We start from the raw sequence: 24,773 nt of genomic DNA, 5'->3' as shown, positions 1-24,773 counted from the left end.
ATTAAAAACACAACCAGGTCCTCAGCATCATCACCTCCACTGTGGATTAAGTGCACATTCGCTGTGGGGTTTCTGCTGTGGAAAGCCTGTAGCAAATGCACCATATGTGAAGGTGACCTTAGACCAGCTTCCCATGGGCCATAAATGCTGCGGAATTTCCGTAGCGGATTTTGTTGTAGACACTCCATACCATTTCCAGTACAAGCCATGTGGGGGAGATTTCAGAAATCTCTGCATTCTTATAAAATGTGGCAGATTCTAAAACCACAGCAGATATCTGCTGCGGAATTCAACAAATTGGGGCACCCTCACATGAGCACATTTGTGGCCACCGCATATAGAACCTATTCACTACAATGGGTTCTTTCATATGTGATTTTGTTCCCTACGCATTCCGAGTGCCGGGAAAAAATTTCACATGCTCTATTTTTCTGCGTAATTGCGCACGAAAGGCTGCCGTCTGCACAGTGAACTGCGCAATTTTGTTAGCTTAATCAAAAACACCTGGGCCTAGCGAGTCAGCTGACCCACCTCCCAAGTCAGCTGACCTGCTTACAAGTAGGCTGTCCCGCCTACTCCAACATGATGCTCTGATGTGAGCAGTCTTGGCAGCATAATAAAGAGCAGTAACATGCGCCAATCTGGGCACATTAGCCTGCGATCATGCGCCATGCATAGTACATATACACTGGCGTACATATAGGGGGTGCTGGGGGTGCGGTTGCGACCCGGCCCCTGAGCCCCTGGGGGCCCACTGGGCTTACTTTGCAGTCAGTCAGGCGGCACTGACTGACTGCACTTACTTTCACTATGGTCTCTGCGCAGGCAGGCAGCCTCTCCTGCACATCGGTGCTTCCTCCCAGGACCTCCGCTCAGACCCCTCCCCCATCTGGTTCTCCAGCACAGAGATCATCAGAGGGGAGGAGTCTGAGCGGAGGTCCTGGGAGGAAGCACCGATGTGCAGGAGAGGCTGCCTGGCTGCGCAGAGACCATAGTGAAAGTAAGTGCAGTCAGTGAGAGGGAACGTCCTCGGTATGATTAAGAGGGGGGAGGGGGGGAGTGAGGGGTGTTCTGTGTGTGATGGTGAGTGGGGGAAACGAGGGGTGTTCTGTGTGATGGGGAGTGGGGGGGGGGGGGCGAGGGGTGTTCTGTGTGATGGGGAGTGGGGGTGAGTGAGGGGGGTTCTGTGTGATGGGGAGTGAGGGGGACGAGGGGTGTTCTGTGTGATGGGGAGTTGGGGTGAGTGAGGGGGGTTCTGTGTGATAGGGAGTGGGGGTGAGTGAGGGGGGTTCTGTGTGTGATGGGGAGTGGGGGTGAGTGAGGGGTGTTCTGTGTGATGGGGAGTGGGGGTGAGTGAGGGGTGTTCTGTGTGATGGGGAGGGGGGGGGACGAGGGGTGTTCTGTGTGATGGGGAGTGGGGGTGAGTGAGGGGGGTTCTGTGTGATGGGGAGTGGGGGTGAGTGAGGGGTGTTCTGTGTGATGGGGAGTGGGGGTGAGTGAGGGGGGTTCTGCGAGCCGGCACCTGACTTCACTATTAGAGGTATGCTAGAACCGAGCCGCTGTATTGGTGACTAAGGGCTCAATGCCACAGCCGTAAGCCTACAACACTGTGGGGGACCACCAGCATGTCACACATTTCCCAGCCATGCATGCTGCCGGCAGGGACCACATATGGCTTTGTGTAGCACTGCACATGCACAGGGGGATTATTTTTTTAATTCCCCACTCTGTTTAGAGTGACAATGCGTATGGAAACAATGTAATGCGTATGGGCAGTGTATCATACAAGTGTACAGGGCTCACGTTACTTGGTACGCAGAGAAAGAGAGCATGCTGGGATTACCACGTGTGCATAATACGTGGTGAAAACCTGGTCGTGGACATGAGCCCTAACATGTTATAAAAGTTAGCTCATGCTGTCTCCAATGTATGTGTGCCTGTATGTGTATATATAATTATTTTTTTCTTTCTTGGGGAAGCAAAGCATGCCTTGAGGCTTGTGTTCTGGATGTTTTAAAAATCTAAAACCCCTGATTACTAATGATCCATTGATGGGTCATTAAAAAAAACAGTAATGTAGCTAAAAGTGATATACAAGGAGTAGCTGTGAAAAGGAGTGGTGGGTGGACGGGTCTGGAAGGGGGCCCCAAGCTAAACTTTTGCACCCGGGCCCATGAGCCTCTAGCTACGCCCCTGTACATATATGTCCTGCAATAGCGAGTGTATATGCGCTTACGTTCATGTGACGCTGTTCTTAAGCGTGCAATAGATACGGTGAAAAATTGGGCCAAATCCATACAATTTAGGTGTGAATTTGGACTTTGCGGGTTTCCTGCAAATCTGCTGCAGGTTTTCCACTGCAGAAATACCGCAGCAGACATGGCCCGTGCAAAGGCAGCCTAATGCGGTTTTTTGAGCAGTGTGAACCATAAAAAAGTTTTGTAACTACGAGAACTCATTATGGTACAATCAGAAAAACATACTTACGCAATAGCAGAAATAAGTTGTGCCAGGGTGATTGGAATAATATTTAGACAGACCCCTGAAGCGACTAGTGTAAGTCCTTTATGGCATCAGGGAACAAAATGCTGCAGTAAAATGGGTTCTTCCATAGCTGGGAGAATTACAGTTTACCTACTTGGAGGGCTGATGTAAGTGTAGCATATCAGTTATTTTCAGCGCAGCTTTAAAACATGACATTAAGTTCTTTTGAGCATAACATTTTAAAATGACCAAATAAAGGTTATATTTTATCTTTTCTTTCTTTTCTCAGTGATTCGTGAATTCTCAGAAAAGAATTTATTAGTTTTAACAGTACAGTTCAGTGATACCCTTTAAAGGGGTTGTGTCTTGAAGACAACTTGTATCCTCCTGCCCTATAAGGGCATATGCACATCATAGAAAGAGGTCTTCCACTCAGGACCTTCCTTTATGAGACAGAATGGAAAGCGGTTCTGTAAGATCAGCCAGTGCTCAGGCAGATTTGATCCATGCATGTATTACCGCAGAAACAACCCCTTTAAATTAATGTTTAACACCAAAACTTTAAGGCTGCGTTCACTCGGGCGACACGGTATCTCAGAAAGAAAAACGCAGCAATATCGCATCATTGTTCCGTGCGATATTGCTGCGTTTTCTCATGGTGATATCACGATTTTGTGTTGCTACAAAGTTGTGTGTGCTAGTACAAAATTGCGCAACTTTGTAGCACTCATTTTCAAAAATAAGCCCTAGCTGCATTAATTAATGGCTGTGATTTCTTCATCGAGTGTTGGCATAATTGGCTGACCCGCGGCACACGAGAACCAATCACAGGCAGCACTTCCTGGAAGCAGGGATTTTCAAATTCCTGAGCAGAAAGCCTTGCCTAAACACTGAAGACAAGTGTCGAAAATGCAGACTTCGCCGAAGTCGGAAAGCGCCGCTTTGGTGATGTATTTGGTTTTTTGGGGGTTTTTTTTCATGCAGCTAGGGCTTATTTTATGGCTTTACAGTAGATGCCTATTGTAAAAGTTGCATCACACTGCACAAAAAAAAGCTAATTGTGCGATGCAACAGAGAGGAAGGCTGCATAGGGAAACATTGGCTACAAAAAAAAAATCACAAATCATGGCTGTATAGAGCATGCCGCAATTTTGTATTCCTGCAATGTCGCAGGCTATAAAACATTGCTTATGTGAAAGAATCCATTTAAAGCCATGAGCTTCTCATACATGCATTTTGTAGTGCTGTCGCATTGCTACAAATCGCACGATTTTGTAGCCCATGTAAAAGCAGCCTAAAAGGCATTGTTTGGTAGCCATGTAGAGTCTGATTTCTTCATTCTAGAGGTACCAAAATATATATTTATATGCAGGACAACATTTTATGAATTCTGATAGATTGTTGTCTCATTTTGCATTTGGAACAAGCAGAGGCGACTCCACCACCACAAAAATACCAAACCTTCTTATCATAGCTGGAAAAAAAAACCTCCTAAAATAATGATATGCTTTGTCAGGGAGAGAATATTTCTTTTTGCCCTAAGCGTTAAACATATTCTCGTATTTTGTAGATCGCTAAAAATAACTGTACTAATTGCCTCAGCCAAGTTCAATGATTACAATTCAGAAATAGGCTGTCATTTTTGTCTATACTAACTATCTGTACATGCTTTGAAATTATTTTCCATGACAAATGCAGTTTATAAGTAGATTAATCAAGATTATGATTACTTGACTTTTATCTTTTCTGAAATACACATCTTTTTTATTAATCTGTCCTGACAAGTATAATATTGTACAATGTTCTGGCTTTATAGTTCAAGAGGTTAACATCTCTACAGACAAATCTGAATAGCACTCACTGAACAGTGTTATATTGTATCAAGAGAGGGTGTCAGCTCGCTGGTTATAGAAAAAGATAGCCAGTGGAGAATGATTTCATGCTTCGTCATCTGTCATAAATCTAAGCCCTAAAGATTCAAGGAGCAGAAAATTGTTAACGCAAGGTTCGAGAAAAAAAAATGTAAACAGACATGCTGGCCAATATCGTGGTTAACTCTGTCGCTGCAATATTTTAAGGTATTAGGAAAATCACACCCATTAAAGTGAATCTTTAGGCCGGCTACTGGAATCAACATTTAATTACCAGGTGTAAGGACCAAAAACAGCTGGAATGCACATATCAATTATTTTCTCTCAATTAGGTTACCAAGTGAAGCTAAAACAGTGGGGTATATACTTTGGAGTGATTAATTTAATTGCTTTCTCAATGATTAATGGTAATAAATCATGGCTCTGGGAATATTTCTGGAAAGCCCAATTCACTTACACCAGTTCCATATGAGCTCAAAGATGTTTGTGTTGCTTGTAGCAAAATTAACAGTAATACATCTTACTATCATTTCCTTACTAAGGCTCTAAAAGCAAGGCATCCAGCATACTATCTTTTTTTTTTAAATTTGTGTGTAGCTCGTTAAAAAAATGGACTATATATGGAAAGTAAACGGTTCCATATAATTCTATGGTGTAACTTACATTACTGAGTTTTTTCCCACAGACACAAAACTCATTGCATGAACTATTCTGACCCATTTTACGAATGAGACTTGCACATTCAAGTCATGGGGAGAAAAAAAAATAGTCAGCACACATATGCCATCTGTGTGCAGACAGCATGCTGTCCATTTTTTAAGATGCAGAAAAAAGAATTGGGCTTGTTTTCATTTTTTTCTGTGGACGTGATAAAATAAGTAGGGGCATGGCTTGGCGACTGGACTAAATGGCTGCCTATTGCAGAGCTCCTGAAGCACCAGGGCTGAAAAGCAACATTATCTGGGCAGAACAAACAGTTACACAGGCTTCACCTGTTGCTTACACCTCCAGGATGCCATGATGGGGGAAGCGGTTGGCAGTTAACCCAGTCAAGCCTATTAATCTGTTCTTTTCCCGGTCTCCCGAGCAGGACCCAGATGGTGGGGCTGGAAGCACACGGGGTAGATTACCAATATCGGAGCCTGTTGAGCACTCATCCGAGTGCACAGGCTCAATTTAGTGGCATCAAGGGAACAGTTCCAAATCTTTGGACATCGAGGCTTTCCTTCCTAGCTGTGTTGTTCTTATCACTGCTGTGCCTGACAATTTAGAAGGCTGTCCCGCAAAATGCAGGTGGAAGTCCTCTCGCTAGCAACATCATCATCATCATCATCTGCTCAGCCAAATTGTGGCTGCAACCTTTCCACCCTCTGCTAGCCCAGAAAAGCAGGCAGAAACTGGGCACTCCATAAGGGACACATACCACTTCTATGTCCTCTAATTTAGCAGAATTTTGGGATGACATCACAGTAGCAGACACATCAATCACAGATACCACCATGAAGGCCATGTTGAAAGTTCTGCAAATCTCTATACAATCTAATTTTGCTCAGTTTATCAAACCCATCAATTCCCACCTCCCAAACTCCAGAACGTAGAGTTAATCACATGGAGACAAAGATAGCAGTCTTTGCAATATCACATAACTCCCTCATTGACGCATACTACAGCTTCTAAGTCTAAGCTAAATCGACTTGGAGCCGAGGTGGCGGACTTCATAACATGAAATTTCGTGGGATTCCAGAAAATATGTCTGCCTTTGAACTGATGCAATATTTACACCTTCTTTTACGTACTGTTAAAACAGCGAACCATACTATTCCCTACTTGAATATCTCTCAGTGGTTCTCATTAGGTATCACTACTTTGGCACAGTTATTTGAGGGAAAGTCAATAATACCTTATGAATAGTTAGTGTCTCAGTACCATTTGACCTATGGAGAACACCACAAACATTTTCAAATCCATCATTTTTTTAAACACTCATAAACCATCTCTGTTTCAGGGTAACCCAAACATTTACCAGAAGAACTTAACGGCTAAAACCCATTTATACCTTATTGCCGAATAAACTTCCCAAAAATATATCCAGTAAAGTAGTGGAAGAGGGAACTAGTTCAAGTGCCCAGTGATAAAGAATGGAAACAAGCCTTTATCTGACACATAAAGCACTTAAATGTAGTTCACATGTGGAAACACTAACGAAAATCACATTGCAATGGTATTATACTCCAGTCTGATTGGCCCAGAAGTATCCTAACTGTACACGTAACTACTGGAGGAACTGTAGTAATAGGGATACATTGTTGCATATCTTGTGGAATTGCCCACTTCTCCAGCAATACTAGGACTCTGTATTATAAATTTGCTATCCTATTTGGTGGGTTGAGTAGTGTTGCAACCCACTCTCTAGCCTTGTTGAATATTGGCTCACACACAATCCCACTGAAGCTTTGAAAATATTAAGATGTAAAATACTAGCTTTATCCAACCTAACCATACTGAGACACGGGAAAAGTGTGGAAGTCCCTAGCATAAGAGAAACTATAACTTTGATAATTCAGACATATATATACACCACATACGGAGAGTATGATGGTCTAATACCCATCTTATACCAGGGGGACTATGAACCCCATGCCCAGGATAAGCCCAAAAGCCACTATGGTGAGATGTAAATGCATGGAGTCTTGTATATACCACTTTTATAAACTTGGTAATTCTTTATCTACCTGTATACTTTTTTTACTTTTCAATTATATGTTTTATATGTTCAAACCTTATCGTTAACTACTGCACAATTGGGTCCATACAGTATGCAATATGCTATTATTAAACTCATGACAAACAGAGAAGAGATAATGACACATGCACCAAATACTTAAGCCACATAGAATTATAAAGATACATTTCAAGATATAATTCACTCTGAAAGGGGAAGTTCCTCTGATGGATTAGGGTGTTACCTCCTCCCTTAGGGTCCCAAGATAGCCTATCGATATATAGAAATGGTCCTCCATCGAGATGATGACTTTTTCACCCAGAAGTAATAGTTTCTTCTTTATTCCATAAAATAACATTTGTACATCACCAAATGTTATCCCTCACTCCAGAGGTCTAACCACAGATACACTGATGCAACGCGTTTCGGCCACTGAATGGCACTTATGCTTGATAAGGGCTGAAAGGGCTGAGCAATTTTTTTGTGAGCTGCAAACAAAAGGTCTTCTTTAATGTGATAAAAATAAATCCTGGTGATGACATGTGGCACATTTTCAGGAAGAAATTTTGGATTTTGCAGTCTATGTGCCCTCCTGATAAGCAGTTATTGGCCGGGGTACGACATAGCATAGCTTTAAATAATGAAAGCAGAAATTCTTTCAGTTTGGATGGAGGAATTGTTTCTGGAATGCCTCTGCATTTTACATTATTCCTTCTATTTTGGGCTTCCATACCAGTCAATTTACTCTTAATATCTTCAACATCTTCACTTAGCATAATGTGTGTCAATTAGATCGCTGTGTAAGTAAGCTAGCTCCCCTTTTTTATTTTTGGAATAGCTTACGCCAAGCTCGGAGATGGGAGAATTTAAGGACGCTGATAATTTCTGTAGGTCATTCTGTATGGAACCTTTCAATGCTCCTACCATGTCCTTTGTAAAGACTTCTGAAGCAGGCTTGTTAGAAGAAGGGACATAAAAATTGGATCAGCATTATCATGTATTAGAGACTGAGAGGGATGGGAGCTTTCAATTCTGGCTCTTTGTTTAACTGGGCTGTTTGTAGATGAGCTGGATGTAGCAGAGCCTGTAGTGTGGTCAGGCGCCATCTTAGCCTTGTTGGGGAGCTGCAAAAGGAGCTGAGGTGGATTCCGAGTGGAGCTCACAGAGAAGCTAACATTTCGTCTTAGATCTAGGCCACACCCCCAAACACTTTTTTTTTATGCAAGTATTAGAGATGAGCGAACACGTTCGGCCCCGCCCCTTTTTCGCCCGAACACCGAACTTTGCGAACACTTCAGTGTTCGGGCGAAAAAGTTCGGGGGCCGCCGTGGCAGCGCGGGGGGGTGCGGCGGGGAGTGGGGGGGAGAGGGAGAGAGAGAGGGCTCCCCCCTGTTCCCCGCTACTGCCGCCCGCGCCGCCGCGCATCTCCCCGCCCCCCGGCGGCACCCGGACCTTTACGCGCGAACACTGCAGTGTTCGGCAAAGCCGGTGTCCGGGTGCGGATGTGTCCGTAACGGACACGTTCGCTCATCACTAGCAAGTATGCATCTCTCCCAACCTGTACTCATAATTGATATTTAGGAGGTTTTCCAACATTCAGAAATCTATGAATTTACATTGCAATTTAGTAAAAACAGCTACCAGGTGAACTATATTATTAGGACATTATCTAATTAAACAATCTGTTCAGATATCCTGTAAAAATGTAGCGCCTAATTTTTTTTTTCCATAAATTCTTTATTTATGATTTAAAATATAAACTAGAAGCTGAGGGAAAGGGAGAAAAGCCTCTTTATATACTGTACAATGATACAGGACATTACATATGCAAAATGCAGAAGTAAAACAGAAAAAAAATCTATGAAAAAGATTACCAGAGACGAGTTTTTGATTGGTTCATCATCCTGATATGTCCAAAAGTTTTGTTGCTCACAAACATAAAATGCATTTCAATTTCAGAAAGGAGTCTTCGTCAGCTGCACAAAAACTGTAGGGATGTGTGCAATAAACGCTGAAAAAAAGTTTAATTGAGCGTGCTTTTATTTTTCTATATACCTGTCAATGACTACTACCCAGATCTCTCCCTTTTGCTATGGAAATCAGCTGTGGTCCAAGATTGCATACTTCACTTGTGTGATCTTCTCAGATGCATCTATGACATATTACTATTATTTTGACTTGATTTTCCTTGTAAAGAGGTTATCTAGGATTTTAAAATTGATGGCCTATCCATAGGATGGGTTAGCAATACTGAATAGGTGAGGTATAGAGATGAGCGAACGCGTTCGTCCGAGCTTGATATTCGTGCGAATATTAGGGTGTTCGGGATGTTCGTTATTCGTAACGAACACCATGCGGTGTTCTGGTTACTTTCACTTCCTTCCCTGAGACGTTAGCGCGCTTTTCTGGCCAATTGAAAGACAGGGAAGGCATTACAACTTCCCCCTGTGACGTTCAAGCCCTATACCACCCCCCTGCTGTGAGTGGCTGGGGAGATCAGGTGTCACCCGAACATAAAAGTCGGCCCCTCCCGCGGTTCGCCTCAGATGCGGTGTGAGTTAGATGAGGGACAGTGCTGTTTGTACCGGAGCTGCTGTAGGGAAAGAATTGGTAGTTAGTGTAGGCTTCAAGACCCCCCAAAGGTCCTTATTAGGGCCACTGATAGCTGTGTGTTGGCTGCTGTTAGCAGTGGCAAATTTTTTTTTTCTCAAAATCGCCTCTGCAGACCGTTGCACCTGGCATTAGGGACAGAAGTGCTGCATAGGCAGGGAGAGTGTTAGGAGTGAGTGTAGCCTTCAAGAACCTCAACGGTCCTTTCTAGGGCCATATTTATCCGTGTGCAGTACTGTCCAGGCTGCTGTTAGCTGTGCTGCATTTTTTTTTGCTTCTCAAAATCGCCTCTGCAGACCATTGCACCCTCCATTGATACTGCAGGGAAAGAATTGTATAGGCAGGGCCACAACACAGTTATTATTCATAGAATATACTCAGTGCTGCCTTTTGGTGGAAAAAAACTGAAAACAAATCTATTTGTCCAGCCTCTGTCCGTCCTTACGGGCGGTGGACACGTGTGAGCTGCTTGAACAACATTGCTAAATCAGACGCACCCAGCTACGCTTTACTGCTGGCTTCGCCATTTGCTTTCCTTAATTGGGAAAAAAATACCTGCTCTCCAAGAGTTATAATAACTCTGCTACCCTCACGTTCTGTGACACATAAGCAGGGACACAGCACAGTTATTAAACTTCTCATGTTCATTGAATATACGCAGTGCTGCCTTTTGGTGGAAAAAAACTGAAAACAAATCTATTTGTCCAGCCTCTGTCCGTCCTAAGGGCGGTGGACACGTGTGAGCTGCTTGAACAACATTGCTAAATCAGACGCACCCAGCTACGCTTTACTGCTGGCTTCGCCATTTGCTTTCCTTAATTGGGAAAAAAATTCCTGCTCTCCAAGAGTTATAATAACTCTGCTACCCTCACGTTCTGTGACACATAAGCAGGGACACAGCACAGTTATTAAACTTATATAATTCATTCACTAGAGGCAGTGGGGCCTTTCGTTTTCCAAAAAGGGCAAAAATTATATTTGGCCTGCAGTCTTGCGCCAATTTATTTCCTGCCTGTGAAATCAAATCACTGGTAATACAGCATGCTGAGGGGTAGGGGTAGGCCTAGAGGACGTGGACGCGGCCGAGGACGCGGAGGGCCAAGTCAGGGTGTGGGCACAGCCCGAGCTCCTGATCCCGGTGTGTCGCAGCCGACTGCTGCGCGATTAGGAGAGAGGCACGTTTCTGGCGTCCCCACATTCATCGCCCAATTAATGGGTCCACGCGGGAGACGGTTATTAGAAAATGAGCAGTGTGAGCAGGTCCTGTCCTGGATGGCAGAAAGTGCTTCGAGCAACCTATCGTCAACACGCAGTTCTGCGCCGTCCACTGCTGCAAATCCGAATCCTCTGTCTGCTGCTCCTCCTTCCTCCCAGCCTCCTCACTCCACTACAATGACACCTGCTCAGGAGCGGGAACACTCCCAGGAACTGTTCTCGGGCCCCTGCTTAGATTGGGCAGCAGCGGTTCCTCTCCCACCAGAGGAGTTTATCGTCACTGATGCCCAACCATTCGAAAGTTCCCGGGGTCCGAGGGAAGAGGCTGGGGACTTCCGCCAACTGTCTGAACAACTTTCTGTGGGTGAGGAGGACGATGACGATCAGACACAGTTGTCTTGCAGTGAGGTAGTAGTAAGGGCAGTAAGTCCAAGGGAGCAGCGCACAGAGGATTCGGAGGAAGAGCAGCAGGACGATGAGGTGACTGACCCCACCTGGTGTGCAACGCTTACTCAGGAGGACAGGTCTTCAGAGGGGGAGTCAAGGGCATCAGCAGGGCAGGTTGCAAGAGGCAGTGCGGTGGCCAGGGCCAGGGGTAGAGGCAGGGCCAGACCGAATAATCCACCAAGTGTTTCCCAAAGCGCCCCCTCGCGCCATGCCACCCTGCAGAGGCCGAGGTGCTCTAAGGTCTGGCAGTTTTTCACAGAGACGCCTGACGACCGACGAACAGTGGTGTGCAACCTTTGTTGCGCAAAGCTCAGCCGGGGAGCCAACACCAACAGCCTCACCACCACCACCATGCGCAGACATATGATGGCCAAGCACCCCACAAGGTGGGACGAAGGCCGTTCACCGCCTCCGGTTTGCACCCCTGCCTCTCCCCCTGTGCCCCAACCTGCCACTGAGATGCAACCCCCCTCTCAGGACACAGGCACTACCGCCTCATGGCCTGCACCCACACCCTCATCTCCGCTGTCCTCGGCCCCATCCAGCAGTGTAGTTCAGCGCACCGTTCAGCCGTCGCTTGCGCAAGTGTTCGAGCGCAAGCGCAAGTACGCCGCCACGCACCCGCACGCTCAAACGTTAACCGTCCGCATAGCAAAATTCATCAGCCTTGAGATGCTGCCGTATAGGGTTGTGGAAACTGAGTCCTTCAAAAGTATCATGGAGGCGGCGGCCCCGCGCTACTCAGTTCCCAGTCGCCACTACTTTTCCCGATGTGCCGTCCCAGCCCTGCACGACCACGTCTCCCGCAACATTGTGCGCGCCCTCACCAACGCGGTTACTGCCACGGTCCACTTAACTACGGACACGTGGACAAGCACAGGCGGGCAGGGCCACTACATCTCCCTGACGGCACATTGGGTGAATTTAGTGGAGGCTGGGACAGAGTCAGAGCCTGGGACCGCTCACGTCCTACCCACCCCCAGAATTGCGGGCCCCAGCTCGGTGCTGGTATCTGCGGAGGTGTATGCTTCCTCCACTAAAGCACCCTCCTCCTCCTCCTCCTCCTCCTCTGTCTCGCAATCAAGATGTGTTAGCAGCAGCATGTCGCCAGCAGTCGGTGTCGCGCGGTGTGGCAGCACAGCGGTGGGCAAGCGTCAGCAGGCCGTGCTGAAACTACTCAGCTTAGGCGATAAGAGGCACACGGCCCACGAACTGCTGCAGGGTCTGACACAGCAGACCGACCGCTGGCTTGCGCCGCTGAGCCTCCAACCGGGCATGGTCGTGTGTGACAACGGCCGTAACCTGGTGGCGGCTCTGCAGCTTGGCAGCCTCACGCACGTGCCATGCCTGGCCCACGTCTTTAATTTGGTGGTTCAGCGGTTTCTGAAAAGCTACCCACGCTTGTCAGACCTGCTCGTAAAGGCGCGCCGGCTCTGCGCACATTTCCGCAAGTCCCACACGGACGCTGCCACCCTGCGCACCCTGCAACATCACTTTAAGCTGCCAGTGCACCGACTGCTGTGCGACGTGCCCACACGGTGGAACTCTACGCTCCACATGTTGGCCAGGCTCTATGAACAACGTAGAGCTATAGTCGAATACCAACTCCAACATGGGCGGCGCAGTGGGAGTCAGCCTCCTCAATTCCTTTCAGAAGAGTGGGCCTGGTTGGCAGACATCTGCCATGTCCTTGGTAATTTTGAGGAGTCTACCCAGGTGGTGAGCGGCGATGCTACAATCATTAGCGTCACCATTCCTCTGCTATGCATCTTGAGAAATTCCCTGCAAACCATAAAGGCAGCTGCTTTGCGCTCGGAAACGGGGGCGGGGGAAGACAGTATGCCGCTGGATAGTCAGGGCACCCTCCTGTCTATTTCTCAGCGCGTACAGGAGGAGGAGGAGGAGCATGAGGAGGATGAGGAGGAGGGGGAAGAGACAGCTTGGGCCGCTGCTGACGGTACACCGGCTGATTGCCTGTCATCCTTTCAGCGTGTATGGCCTGAGGAGGAGGAGGAGGAGGAGGATCCTGAAAGTGATCTTCCTAGTGAAGACAGCCATGTGTTGCGTACAGGTACCCTGGCACACATGGCTGACTTCATGTTAGGATGCCTTTCTCGTGACCCTCGCGTTGCACGCATTCTGGCCACTACGGATTACTGGGTGTACACACTGCTCGATCCACGGTATAAGGAGAACCTGCCCACTCTGATTCCCGAAGAGGAAAGGGGTTCGAGAGTGTTGCTATACCACAAGACCCTTGCGGACAAGCTGATGGTAAAATTCCCAGCCGACAGCGCTAGTGGCAGAAGGCGCAGTACCGAGGGCAAGGTAGCAGGGGATGTGCGTAGATCGAGCAGCATGTACATCCCAGGCAGTGCAACAGTCTTTAAGGGCCTGGCCAGCTTTATGGCTCCCCACCAAGACTGTGTCACCGCTCCCCAGTCACGGCTGAGTCGGCGGGAGCACTGTAAAAGGATGGTGAGGGAGTACGTAGCGGATCGCACGACCATCCTTGGTGACGCCTCTGCCCCCTACAACTACTGGGTGTCGAAGCTGGACATGTGGCCTGAACTAGCGCTGTATGCCCTGGAGGTGCTTGCTTGTCCTGCGGCTAGCGTCTTGTCGGAGAGGGTGTTTAGTGCGGCTGGGGGAATCATCACAGATAAGCGTAGCCGCTTGTCAACCGACAGTGCCGACAGGCTAACACTCATCAAGATGAACAAAGGCTGGATTTCCCCAGACTTCTGTTCTCCACCAGCGGACAGCAGCGATACGTAAGCAATACGTAGGCTGCACCCGCGGATGGAAGCTACGTTCTCTCTCACCATCCAAAACGGGGACATTTCTGCTTCATCAATCTGTGTCTAATATTCCTCCTCCTCCTCCTCCTGCTCCTCCTCCTGAAACCTCACGTAATCACGCTGAACGGGCAATTTTTCTTAGGGCCACAAGGCTCACTCAAATAATTTTTCAGAACAATTTTTATAAGTTTCAATGCGCTTAAAAGCATTGGAACTTTAACTTGAACCAATTTTTCGTTACACTGGGCTGCCTCCAGGCCTAGTTACCACTTAAGCCACATTAACCAAAGCGATTAATGGGTTTCACCTGCCCTCTTGGCTGGCCATGGCCAATTTTTGGGATGTACATTAGTACTGTTGATACAGCAATTTTTGTGGGCCCTCGCCTACAGTGTAATCAAATTAATTTTTAGGCCACCTGCATTACAGCTGACGTTACCTCAGCTGTGTTGGGCAATGCAATGGGATATTTTTATGTACCGCCGGTGGGTTCCAGGGAGCCACCCATGCTGTAGGTGCACACTGAGTTTTTAATACATCTGTACACTTCTAAAGAACCCGTCTGACTGGGGCATGCAGTGTGGGCCGAAGCCCACCTGTATTACGCACGACATTACTACCTCAGCTGTGTTGGGCAATGCAATGGGATATTTCTATGTACCGCCGGTGGCTTCCTGGCACCCACCCAGGCAGTGGGTCCACAGGGAGTTTAACCTACATGTGTCCACTTGTAAAGAACCCCAGTCTGACTGGGGCATGCAGTGTGGGCCGAAACCCACCTGCATTAACCCTTTCCAGTCCACTGTGTGACCTGTGAAGACATTAGGGTTTAAGGCTGTACAGCTCCGTTGTTGGTAGACGTCCGTCGGGGTTCTCTTACTGTATATTGCCAGCCTCTCTGCTGTCGGAGCCTATCCTACGTGTCAGCTCATGCAGTACTGGCTTTAGCCAGCATATAGCGCCGTTGTATAACAGCAGAAAAAGAGTAAGCCCCCTAGGAAAACCATATACAAATTGGATTGGAAAGGGTTAAGCACAACATTACTACCTCAGCTGTGTTGGGCAATGCAATGGGATATTTCTATGTACCGCCGGTGGCTTCCTGGCACCCACCCATGCTGTAGGTGCACACGGAGTTTTTACTACATCTGTACACTTATAAAGAACCCCAGTCAGACTGGGGCATGCAGTGTGGGCCGAAGCCCACCTGCATTAAGCACGACATTACTACCTCAGCTGTGTTGGGCAATGCAATGGGATATTTCTGTGTACCGCCGGTGGGTTCCAGGGAGCCACCCATGCTGTGGGTCGACAGGGACTTCACAATAGGGAGTTGTACCTGCCTGTGTCTATGAATTAAAAAGCCCGGTCTGACTGGGGCATGCAGACACCTTGACAGAATGAATAGTGTGTGGCACATAGGTTCCCCATTGCTATGCCCACGTGTGCAGCTCCTGATGGCGGTGGCACAGGATTCTATTTCTCATTGCTTCTGTACAGCATTGTGGGCTATCGCTCCGCCACTTTTAAAGAGGGTCGCTGCCTAGCCGTGCCAACCTCTGCAGTGTGTGCCTGCGGTCCCTCGTCATGGCAGACGCAATTCTAAATAGACATGAGCGTGGTGTGGCATGAGGGCAGCTGAAGGCTGCCCAGGGACACTTTGGTGTGCGCTGTGGGGGGGGGAGGGGGGGCGGTTGGGCAGCATGTAACCCAGGAGAAGTGTCAGTGGAGTGTCATGCAGGCAGTGATTGTGCTTTGTTGGAGGTAGTGTGGTGCTTAGCAAAGGTATGCCATGCTAATGAGGGCTTTTCAGAAGTAAAAGTTGTTGGGAGGGGGGGGGGCACTCTTGCCGGTATTGTGGCTTAATAGTGGGTCCTGTGAACTTGAGATGCAGCCCAACACGTAGCCCCTCGCCTGCCCTATCCGTCACTGTGTCATTCCCATCACTTTCCTGAATTGCCCAGATTTTCACACATGAAAACCTTAGCGAGCATCGGCGAAATACAAAAATGTTCTGGTCGCCCATTGACTTCAATGGGGTTCGTTGTTCGAAACGAACCCTCGAGCATCACGGGAAGTTCGTTCCGAATAACGAACACCCGAACATTTTGGTGTTCGCTCATCTCTAGTGAGGTATTGTACTCCCACCAATGAGCTGTTTTAAAAGCTTGTGGCACCTGTAGTGACGTCAATGTTTGCATCAGGCTGCACACTCATAACGTTATACTTTTTGAAGTGGCAGTTCTGTATATTGTAGCGTTATTCCATTCACCGCAAAGGAAACCACTGAATCTGCAGATTGTGGCTCTGCCAACTTGGGAGTTTCAATTCAACCCACATTAAATTGTATTAGATGAAGAAATCGAAGGGCTACACAGTAATTTGTGGCTGCATATAATCTGTATCACAGCCAAAGTTGCCGTGTAGCCCTAGTCTAATATAATCACTAGGTATCCTTAAATGGGGAGATTTTTATGCATTTGAATATTCTCTTTTTTTGTAAAGATATAATTGCAATCTATTTTTATACTTAGCAAAAAACATCCCTGTTTGGTTCACCAATATCTTATAGCAAATTGGTTTGTGAGTTCCAGTTTTATTGCATAATGATACCAAGAAATGCATGACTAATATCTAATTACTTTCCTAACTCAGATTTCAGACTGAAGTAAACTACGATATTCTTGAAGTACGAGATGGCCCAGCCAATTCTTCACCATTGATTGGAGAATATCATGGAACACAAGCACCACAATTTCTCATTAGTACAGGAAATTACATATATCTTCTATTCACAACTGATAACAGCCGTTCCAATGTTGGCTTTCTAATCCGATATGAAAGTAAGTAATCACTTTTACTGTGTGGTAAATTCTATTTAATGACTGGAAATTGTCATTACACAAAAACATTATTTTGCATTGCATAGAATAATGAACTTTGGTTATATGAAATAGTTGGACCTAGCATCAACTAGGATAGCTTTAATATTAATACAATAAAATGTGAAATAGTAAACTATTCTGTAGTTGTGAGGGTTGAAGATTTAAAAAAAAATGTTATTCATAGAATGGTAGAGTTGGAAGGGACCTCCAGGGTCATCTAGTCCAACCCCCTGCTCAGTGCAGGATCACTAAATCATCCCAGACAGGTATTTGTCCAGTCTTTGTTTGAACACTTCCATTGAAGGAAAACTCACCACCTCCCGTGGTAACCTGTTCCACTCATTGATCACCCTCACTATAAAATAATACAATTATGAATCATATAATCATAAATTATTAAATTATGGGAATAGTTTAAAAGTTAAATAGAACATTTTTCAGATAATAAATGGTCTCTGAACTTTCAACACACTTTCCATTAACCAATAATAATTAACCCCTTAATGATTCAGCCCTATGTTTTTTAAGTGTGAAATTAAAAAAAAATGCAATTCCACCATTTTTTAGGGGCTTGTTTTTACTGCAAAAATGACATTATACCTTTATTCTATGAGTCACTACTATTACAGTGCCAAATTTATATAGTTTTTTTTTTTGGGGGGGGGGGAACTTCAAGCATGATCAAGTTGTTACTGTGTGATATTAGATGACACAATACCCCTTCTCTGTAAGATCTGGAAATCATAGTACATCCAGGCTCTATTTATAGGTAGTCAGAAGGTTTAAGAGCAGAGAATTGCAACTCCCTGGCTTTAAGATTCCACCCAAGAATCCATCATCACAGGACGTTCAGCCTTCACATCCTAGTTATACTTATCCTCTACAATGTGGTCTTCTCTTTTCATTGGGTGCCACCATGAGGCTCAAGTTGCCTCATTGATGGAATACCACAGCTAAGACTGTATTGACCCATTATTTAGGGCTACATTGAGCCTTTCCATACTGGGGTTTTGTTTGTAAAGCCAAAAATGTTATTTAAATTATATCAAGAATGGAACCATTGACTTTATTCAGGCAAACAGATATCAAAGTTACAAACCTTGGTCTCTGTTTGACCAGGTTTTCGTTTGTCTCGAAATATAGCCACGCCACAGCTAATCTACAACTCTTTTGTCACTGCCAAAGTACAGTTATTTTTTGCCTGTTGCTCCTGTGAAGTTTTGTTGGCTTATGAGCCATTTACACAGGATGATTATTGCTCCCATTGAATGGCTGTGATTGGTTCATCAAGTGCTGCAGTGATTGGTTCTTGACTGCTGCGGCTAAGCTAATCAAAGCCAGCACTTCCTGGAGGTGGGATTTATGACCACTAGAGATGAGAGAGCATACTCGTCCGAGCTTGATGCGCGTTCGAGTATTAGGGTGCTCGAGATGCTCGTTACTCGAGACGAGCACCACGCGGTACTCATCTCGATTAAACGAGGACTGACCATTGAATTCAATGGAGCCGGCAATACAGCCGGCTCCATTGAAAGCAATGGGCTGCCGGCGAGCGCGGGATGAATTGTCGGGAAGGGCTTAAAAATATAAGCCCTTACCTGAAAATCATCCTAAAATGTGTAAAAAGTAAAAAAAAAAATATACTCACCTTGTCCCGGCAGAACGATGTTAGCCCATTGAATTCAATGGAGCCGGCAATACAGCCGGCTCCATTAAAAGCAATGGGCTGCCGGCGATCGCGGGATGAATTGTCGGGAAGGGGTTAAATATATAAGCCCTTCCCTGCAATTCATCCAGAAATGTGTAAAAAAAAAATATATATATATACTCACCTGGTCCCGGCAGACGGAGTTCAGCGCGGCCAGCGGCAGCCAGCGGCAGGCTGTGACCAATTAGAGGCAGCTCATTCAGCAGGCGGGGATTTTAAATCCCCGGCTGCTGAATACTACTCACAGCTGTTCAGAGCAGTTCAGGAGGACTGCCGCTGGCCGCGCTGAACTCCGTCTGCCGGGACCAGGTAAGTATATACATATTTTTTATTTTTACACATTTCTGGATGAATTGCAGGGAAGGGCGTATATATTTAACCCCTTTCCGACAATTGATCCCGCGATCGCCGGCAGCCCATTGCTTTCAATGGAGCCTGCTGTATTGCCGGCTCCATTGAATTCAATGGGCTAACATTGTTCTGCCGGACATTTCTGGATGAATTGCAGGGAAGGGGTTATATATTTAAGCCCTTCCCGACAATTCATCCCGCGATCGCCGGCAGCCCATTGCTTTCAATGGAGCCAGCTGTATTGCCGGCTCCATTGAATTCAATGGGCTAACATCGTTCTTCTCTGCCACAGCTGTTACAGCTATGGCAGAGGAGAACGATCTTTATGCTGACAGTGCGGGGGGGGGGGGTCTCACTCTTGCCACTATTGTGGCTTAATAGTGGGACCTAGGAACTTGAGATGCAGCCCAACATGTAGCCCCTCGCCTGCCCTATCCGTTTCTGTGTCGTTCCCATCACTTTCTTGAATTTCCCAGGTTTTCACAAATGAAAACCTTAGCGAGCATCGGCGATATACAAAAATGCTCGAGTCGCCCATTGACTTCAATGGGGTTCGTTACTCGAAACGAACTCTCGACCATCACTAAAAGTTCGACTCGAGTAACGAGCACCCGAGCATTTTGGTGCTCGCTTGTCTCTAATGACCACCTTGACCAGGAAGCAGCAGCTTAAGAGTGCAGACAAGTGTGTCAAAGCTTCGGAGAAGAACTGTGGTAGAGTGGACAGTGCCTGTTAGGTAATTTTTGTGGTAGGGTTTATATTTCAAGCCACCCTTCCCCTGAAAATCCCAATAAAACAGCACTACAAAGATGCATGACTTTGTAGCGCAACTAAATTGCAAAAACACAGTCATATAGCACAAGAATCAAGGTAACACAGCTGTGATATCGCTGTAAATTTCCTTGTGTCGATAATGCTGTCACCCATGTGAAAAAGGCCTAAAACAACAGTACATCTTCTGATCTCTCATCTGCTTCTGCTAGATTTGTAACTTTCTTTACATACTAATTTCTCCTTGGTATTAAAAGGAAGCAGTTACTCACTTGAAGCATGGGATATTGAGCAAGTGTATTTTTCTTCTGATACCACATAATTCTGTGGCTGTCCCTGTCATATGGCTCTATGACTTTTATTTATTATTCGTTTATTAATTCGTGCATCTTAGGTGTCACTTTAGAATTGGATTCATGCCTTGACCCAGGCATACCAGTAAATGGTCATCGTCATGGAAAGCACTTCGGTATCGGCTCATCTGTGACCTTTACTTGTGATGCTGGATATATTCTAAGTGATGATGAACCATTAGTTTGTGAAAGAAGCCACCAGTGGAACCATGCACTACCTAGTTGTGATGGTAAGTTGTACAAATAGTGTAATATTACTATGTACTAACCATCCAAATATTTATGCTTTGTTTAAAATTGCTTCCCATGCAGGTTATCTAGATTTTGTTGTTTTTACTTCTAGCCATTTAGTTGTTCACGACCCTCACCAACCCTAAAGGCAACCTCCCTACATGTCTTTCAGTTTTGCACTGCTTCTTTCAGTCATGTGATAGCCATGCCAGTATCAGCTTTGACAGTATCAACCATCATGTTATTTAGCGGCCAGGTCTTTTGCCACTGATCTGACCAAGCATTATAGATTTTTCTAGCAACTCTGCTCGCTTTACATGGCCAAAATACGTGAGCCTGAGCCCGGTCATCTTGCCTTCATGATCCTGAGCTGGGCCATCTCTAGTGATATATGGGGTCTTTTACGATTCAGGACTTCTCTGTTTGTTACTCTCGCTCTCCAGAGCATACGCAGCAGCTTTCGCCAGCACCACAACTCAAACGCATCAATCCTCCTTCTATCAGGTTTTATCACAGTCCACCTTTCACATCCTTACATGGCTATGGGGAAAATGATGGCTTGTACTATCCTGCGTTTAGTTGTGATGCCGATATCCGTACTTTTCCAGATTTTGTCCATGTTAAGCTTTGCACTTTGCCCCAATGCTATACTTTGTTTTATCTCTGGCATAGATTCTCCATTTTGGTCAATTTTTGAACCAAGGAAGATGAAGTTTTGCACACAGTCTATGTCCTTGCTGTCGATTTTGATTTGAACTTGCCAATTTTTTGCAGTTGTCATAATTTTTGTTTCCTTTAAATTCAGGTAGAGGCCTAATTTTTCACTTTCAATTTTAATCTTCCATATCAGCTGCTTCAGACCAGCTACTGTTTCTGCAAGCTGAGTTGTGTCCTAAGACTGTAACAGAGATTGTTGATGTTTCTGCCACCTATTTCCACCTCGGTTTCCAATCCGTCTAGGTTTATTTTCCGCATGATGACTTCCGCATATAGGCTAAAAAGAAGAGTGTGAGGATGCAGCCCTGCCGGGCACCGATCCCAAACCAATCTGTGTCCCCATACTGTGTTCTCACAGTGGCTTCCTCATTGGTATAGAGTGATTTTATTAGCTTAACTAGATGCGCTAATATGCCCAGCTCTTGCATGCCATAGCTCTTCATGATCGATGCAGTCAAAGGCCTTCATGATGTAGTTGATGAAGCACATGTAGATATTCTTTTGATATTCTCAAGCTTTTTCTCATGGTTCAGCGCAGATTTGCAATATGTTTGTGGGTGCCACATTCTCACTGGAATCCTGTCTGTGCATCAGGGAGTGCAACTTCAACTACTGATTTCAGTTTTTCCTGTATGATTTTGAGAAGGATCTTGCTTGCATGCAGAATGAGGGCTATCGAGATTTTAGTAAGGTATAAGGAAAAGAAATAACTTTCAGTAATTTCATACTTGAACCTACTGGATTCATTATTCCATTATTACATTCCTGTTTCCAAATGTTGATATTTAATGATCTTGACATATGCAGGTTTTAAGCCTTGTCAACTCTGCCCCGTAACCTATGTAACAGGCAAGCCCAGAATTCTACCATCAAATCAGACCTCTGAAGGCTTCCAGGCTGTCAACAACTTTACATATGCAGACCAATAACATCGTCAAGTTTTTGAAGCATCTAACATTGACATATGTTGGCTTTCAATATTCTCAGGTTTCTTCACTGATATGATCAAGACATTATTACTCAGCATTTGTACATTTTCCATAAATGTATAACATTCTGTTTTTTAAACATACTAAAAAAGCAGTAATATAACTAACATGTACATTTTAGTTCTATCTTATTGCATAAAAATCAGCTTTGATTAATGTAATGGAAAGCTAAAGCAAATTTCATTTTTGCACGATCATCACAATGGTGTGATTTATGTATCTAAAAATAATATTTCAATCTTCTATCTTAGTATTTTCTGTTTACATTCACATTTTATCTGTGCAATATAAAGAGCTTAACTCCCAATTGTATACAATGGAATCACTTTACTGAATATATTAGTAAGGAAATGAAAAATATTCCATGTGAACAAAAATCTGATTGTCCAAGGGACCACTTGGTGATTCCTCTTATGCTATGAATGTTTATGAGCATGCTTCATAAATAAAGAATAACTTCTCCAAATGAATAATTCAGTAAGACAGTTTAGCCTTTGCTTCCTCTGTGCACCTTTTCTGGGAGAATTACATTGTTTTATCATATTAAAAACCACAGGTGTCAACTTGAAGAATATAAATTCATATATATATATATATATATATATATATATATATATATATATATATATATATATGTTTATGGGAAAACCTGTTATTTTTGTTGAATATAATTAGATTTGGTGATATCCAATTGTAACAACAGAATTACTGGCCCGTTCATATTGCATAGTTTTACATTATAATTAAAGATGAGCGAACACCAAAATGTTCGGGTTCGCGTTATTCGAAACGAACTTCCCGCGATGTTCGGGTGTTCGTTTCGAATAACGAACCCCATTGAAGTCAATGGGCGACCGGAACATTTTTGTATTTCGCCGATGCTCGCTAAGGTTTTCATGTGTGAAAATCTTGGCAATTCAAGAAAATGATGGGAACGACACAGCAAGTTCTCCTCTGCCACAGCTGTAACAGCTGTGGCAGAGAAGAACGATGTTAGCCCATTGAATTCAATGGAGCCGTCAATACAGCCGACTCCACTGAATGCAATGGGCTGCCGGCGATCGCGGGATGAATTGTCGGAAAGGGGTTAAATATATAAGCCCTTTCCTGCAATTCATCCAGAAATGTGTAAAAATAAAAAATATATATATACTCACCTGGTGCCGACAGACGGAGTTCAGCGCGGCAGGCTGCAGTTCTCCTGAACTGCTCTGAACAGCTGTGAGTACTATTCAGCAGCCGGGGATTTAAAATCCCCGCCTGCTGAATAAGATGCCTCTGAATGGTCACAGCCTGACCAATCAGAGGCCAGCCCTCACTCACACCCATTCATGAATTCATGAAGGCTGTATTGCCGGTTCCATTGAATTCAATGGGCAAACATCGTTCTTCTCTGTCACAGCTGTTACAGCTGTGGCAGAGAAGAAGGATTTGTCTTCTATATGTTCTCAATGGGGTTGGCGCTGCTGCCGCCGGCCCCATTGAGCGCATATAGAAATGATTTCTCAGGGAAGAAAGTTAAAGTAACCCGAACATCCGAACATCGTGTGGTGTTCGTTACGAATAACGAACATCCCGAACACCCTAATATTCGCCCGAGCATCAAGCTCGGACGAGTACGTTCGCTCATCTCTAATTATAATTAATTAATTTATAGTTTGACCTTAAAATAGAATTTCTTTTCTAACAAAGAAGATTAAAGGATATGTTATATAAAAATTGTCCAATTAAGGCTGAGCTCACAGGTAAATTTTAATTGCATAATCCGCGATCATTGTCTGCAAGAAGATCTGCAGTAAAATGCGGACATTGAAAGGCATTAGAGATGAGCAAACGTACTCGTAATGAGTACTTACGCACCCGAGTACCGCCATTTTCGAGTACTTCAGTACTCGGGCGTAAAGATTCGGAGGGCGGGGAGAGGCGCGGTGGTGCGGGGGGGAGCAGCGGGGAACAGGGGGGAGCCCTCTCTCTCTCTCCCTCTCCCCCCCACTCCCCACTGCTACCCCCCGTGCCGCCACGGCGCCCCCCGAATCTTTACGCGCGAGTACTGCTGTACTCGAAAATGGCGGTGCTCGGGTGCGTAAGTACTCGTAACGAGTACGTTCGCTCATCTCTAAAAGGCATGCATTTTCGTTCACACTTGTGGACATGAATTGCGTTTTCCGCGAGCGGAAGAAAAATCGCAGCATGATCCATTTTAGCACGGATTCCGCACGGAAGCCCCCCATTTAGGTCAATGGATACGAGTGTTCCGTCCCCTTTACCCATTTAATTGCATATGAGCAGCAGAAACGCTCGCAACTTAAGGGAAAAATAGATAGAAAACCATAATTCCAGCTGGAGGAAGGAGATATCTTTCTTCCTCGCGAATGATACTTTGTGCATATGCATATATCCACGCGGAAAATAGCTTGCACCCGCGATCTGCCATGATCATTCGCAATTACTTTCCATGAGTGATCGCAGGTCTTCTGCTGCAGAAATCTGCATACGAAATCCGACTCATTCGCTTGAGCCTGGCCTATATGTAAATAGCATATAATGTATCCACGTTGACTACAGTTTGCAGTGATAATGCCAGTTGTTAGACCATTTAAATGTGTTGCTTAACTTAG

At 45.3% G+C, this 24,773-nt stretch overlaps 1 protein-coding gene across 1 annotated transcript in view; it reads left to right on the top strand.

Annotated features, from left to right (window-relative positions):
• The window catches only part of CSMD1 (CUB and Sushi multiple domains 1), a 1,401,348-nt gene that overhangs the window by 914,647 nt on the left and 461,928 nt on the right, over nucleotides 1–24,773 (top strand). Inside the window, exons 17-18 of the mRNA XM_066607269.1 lie at nucleotides 16,806–16,993; nucleotides 20,260–20,448. Of these exons, the coding sequence (XP_066463366.1) occupies nucleotides 16,806–16,993; nucleotides 20,260–20,448 (377 nt within the window). The remainder of the gene's footprint in view (nucleotides 1–16,805; nucleotides 16,994–20,259; nucleotides 20,449–24,773) is intronic.

This window comes from Eleutherodactylus coqui, chromosome 1 (assembly GCF_035609145.1).
Source record: "Eleutherodactylus coqui strain aEleCoq1 chromosome 1, aEleCoq1.hap1, whole genome shotgun sequence".
In the NCBI taxonomy this organism is placed as follows: domain Eukaryota; kingdom Metazoa; phylum Chordata; class Amphibia; order Anura; family Eleutherodactylidae; genus Eleutherodactylus; species Eleutherodactylus coqui.
The sequence above is the reverse complement of the archived record's forward strand: the minus strand, read 5'-3'. Positions and strand labels throughout refer to the sequence as shown.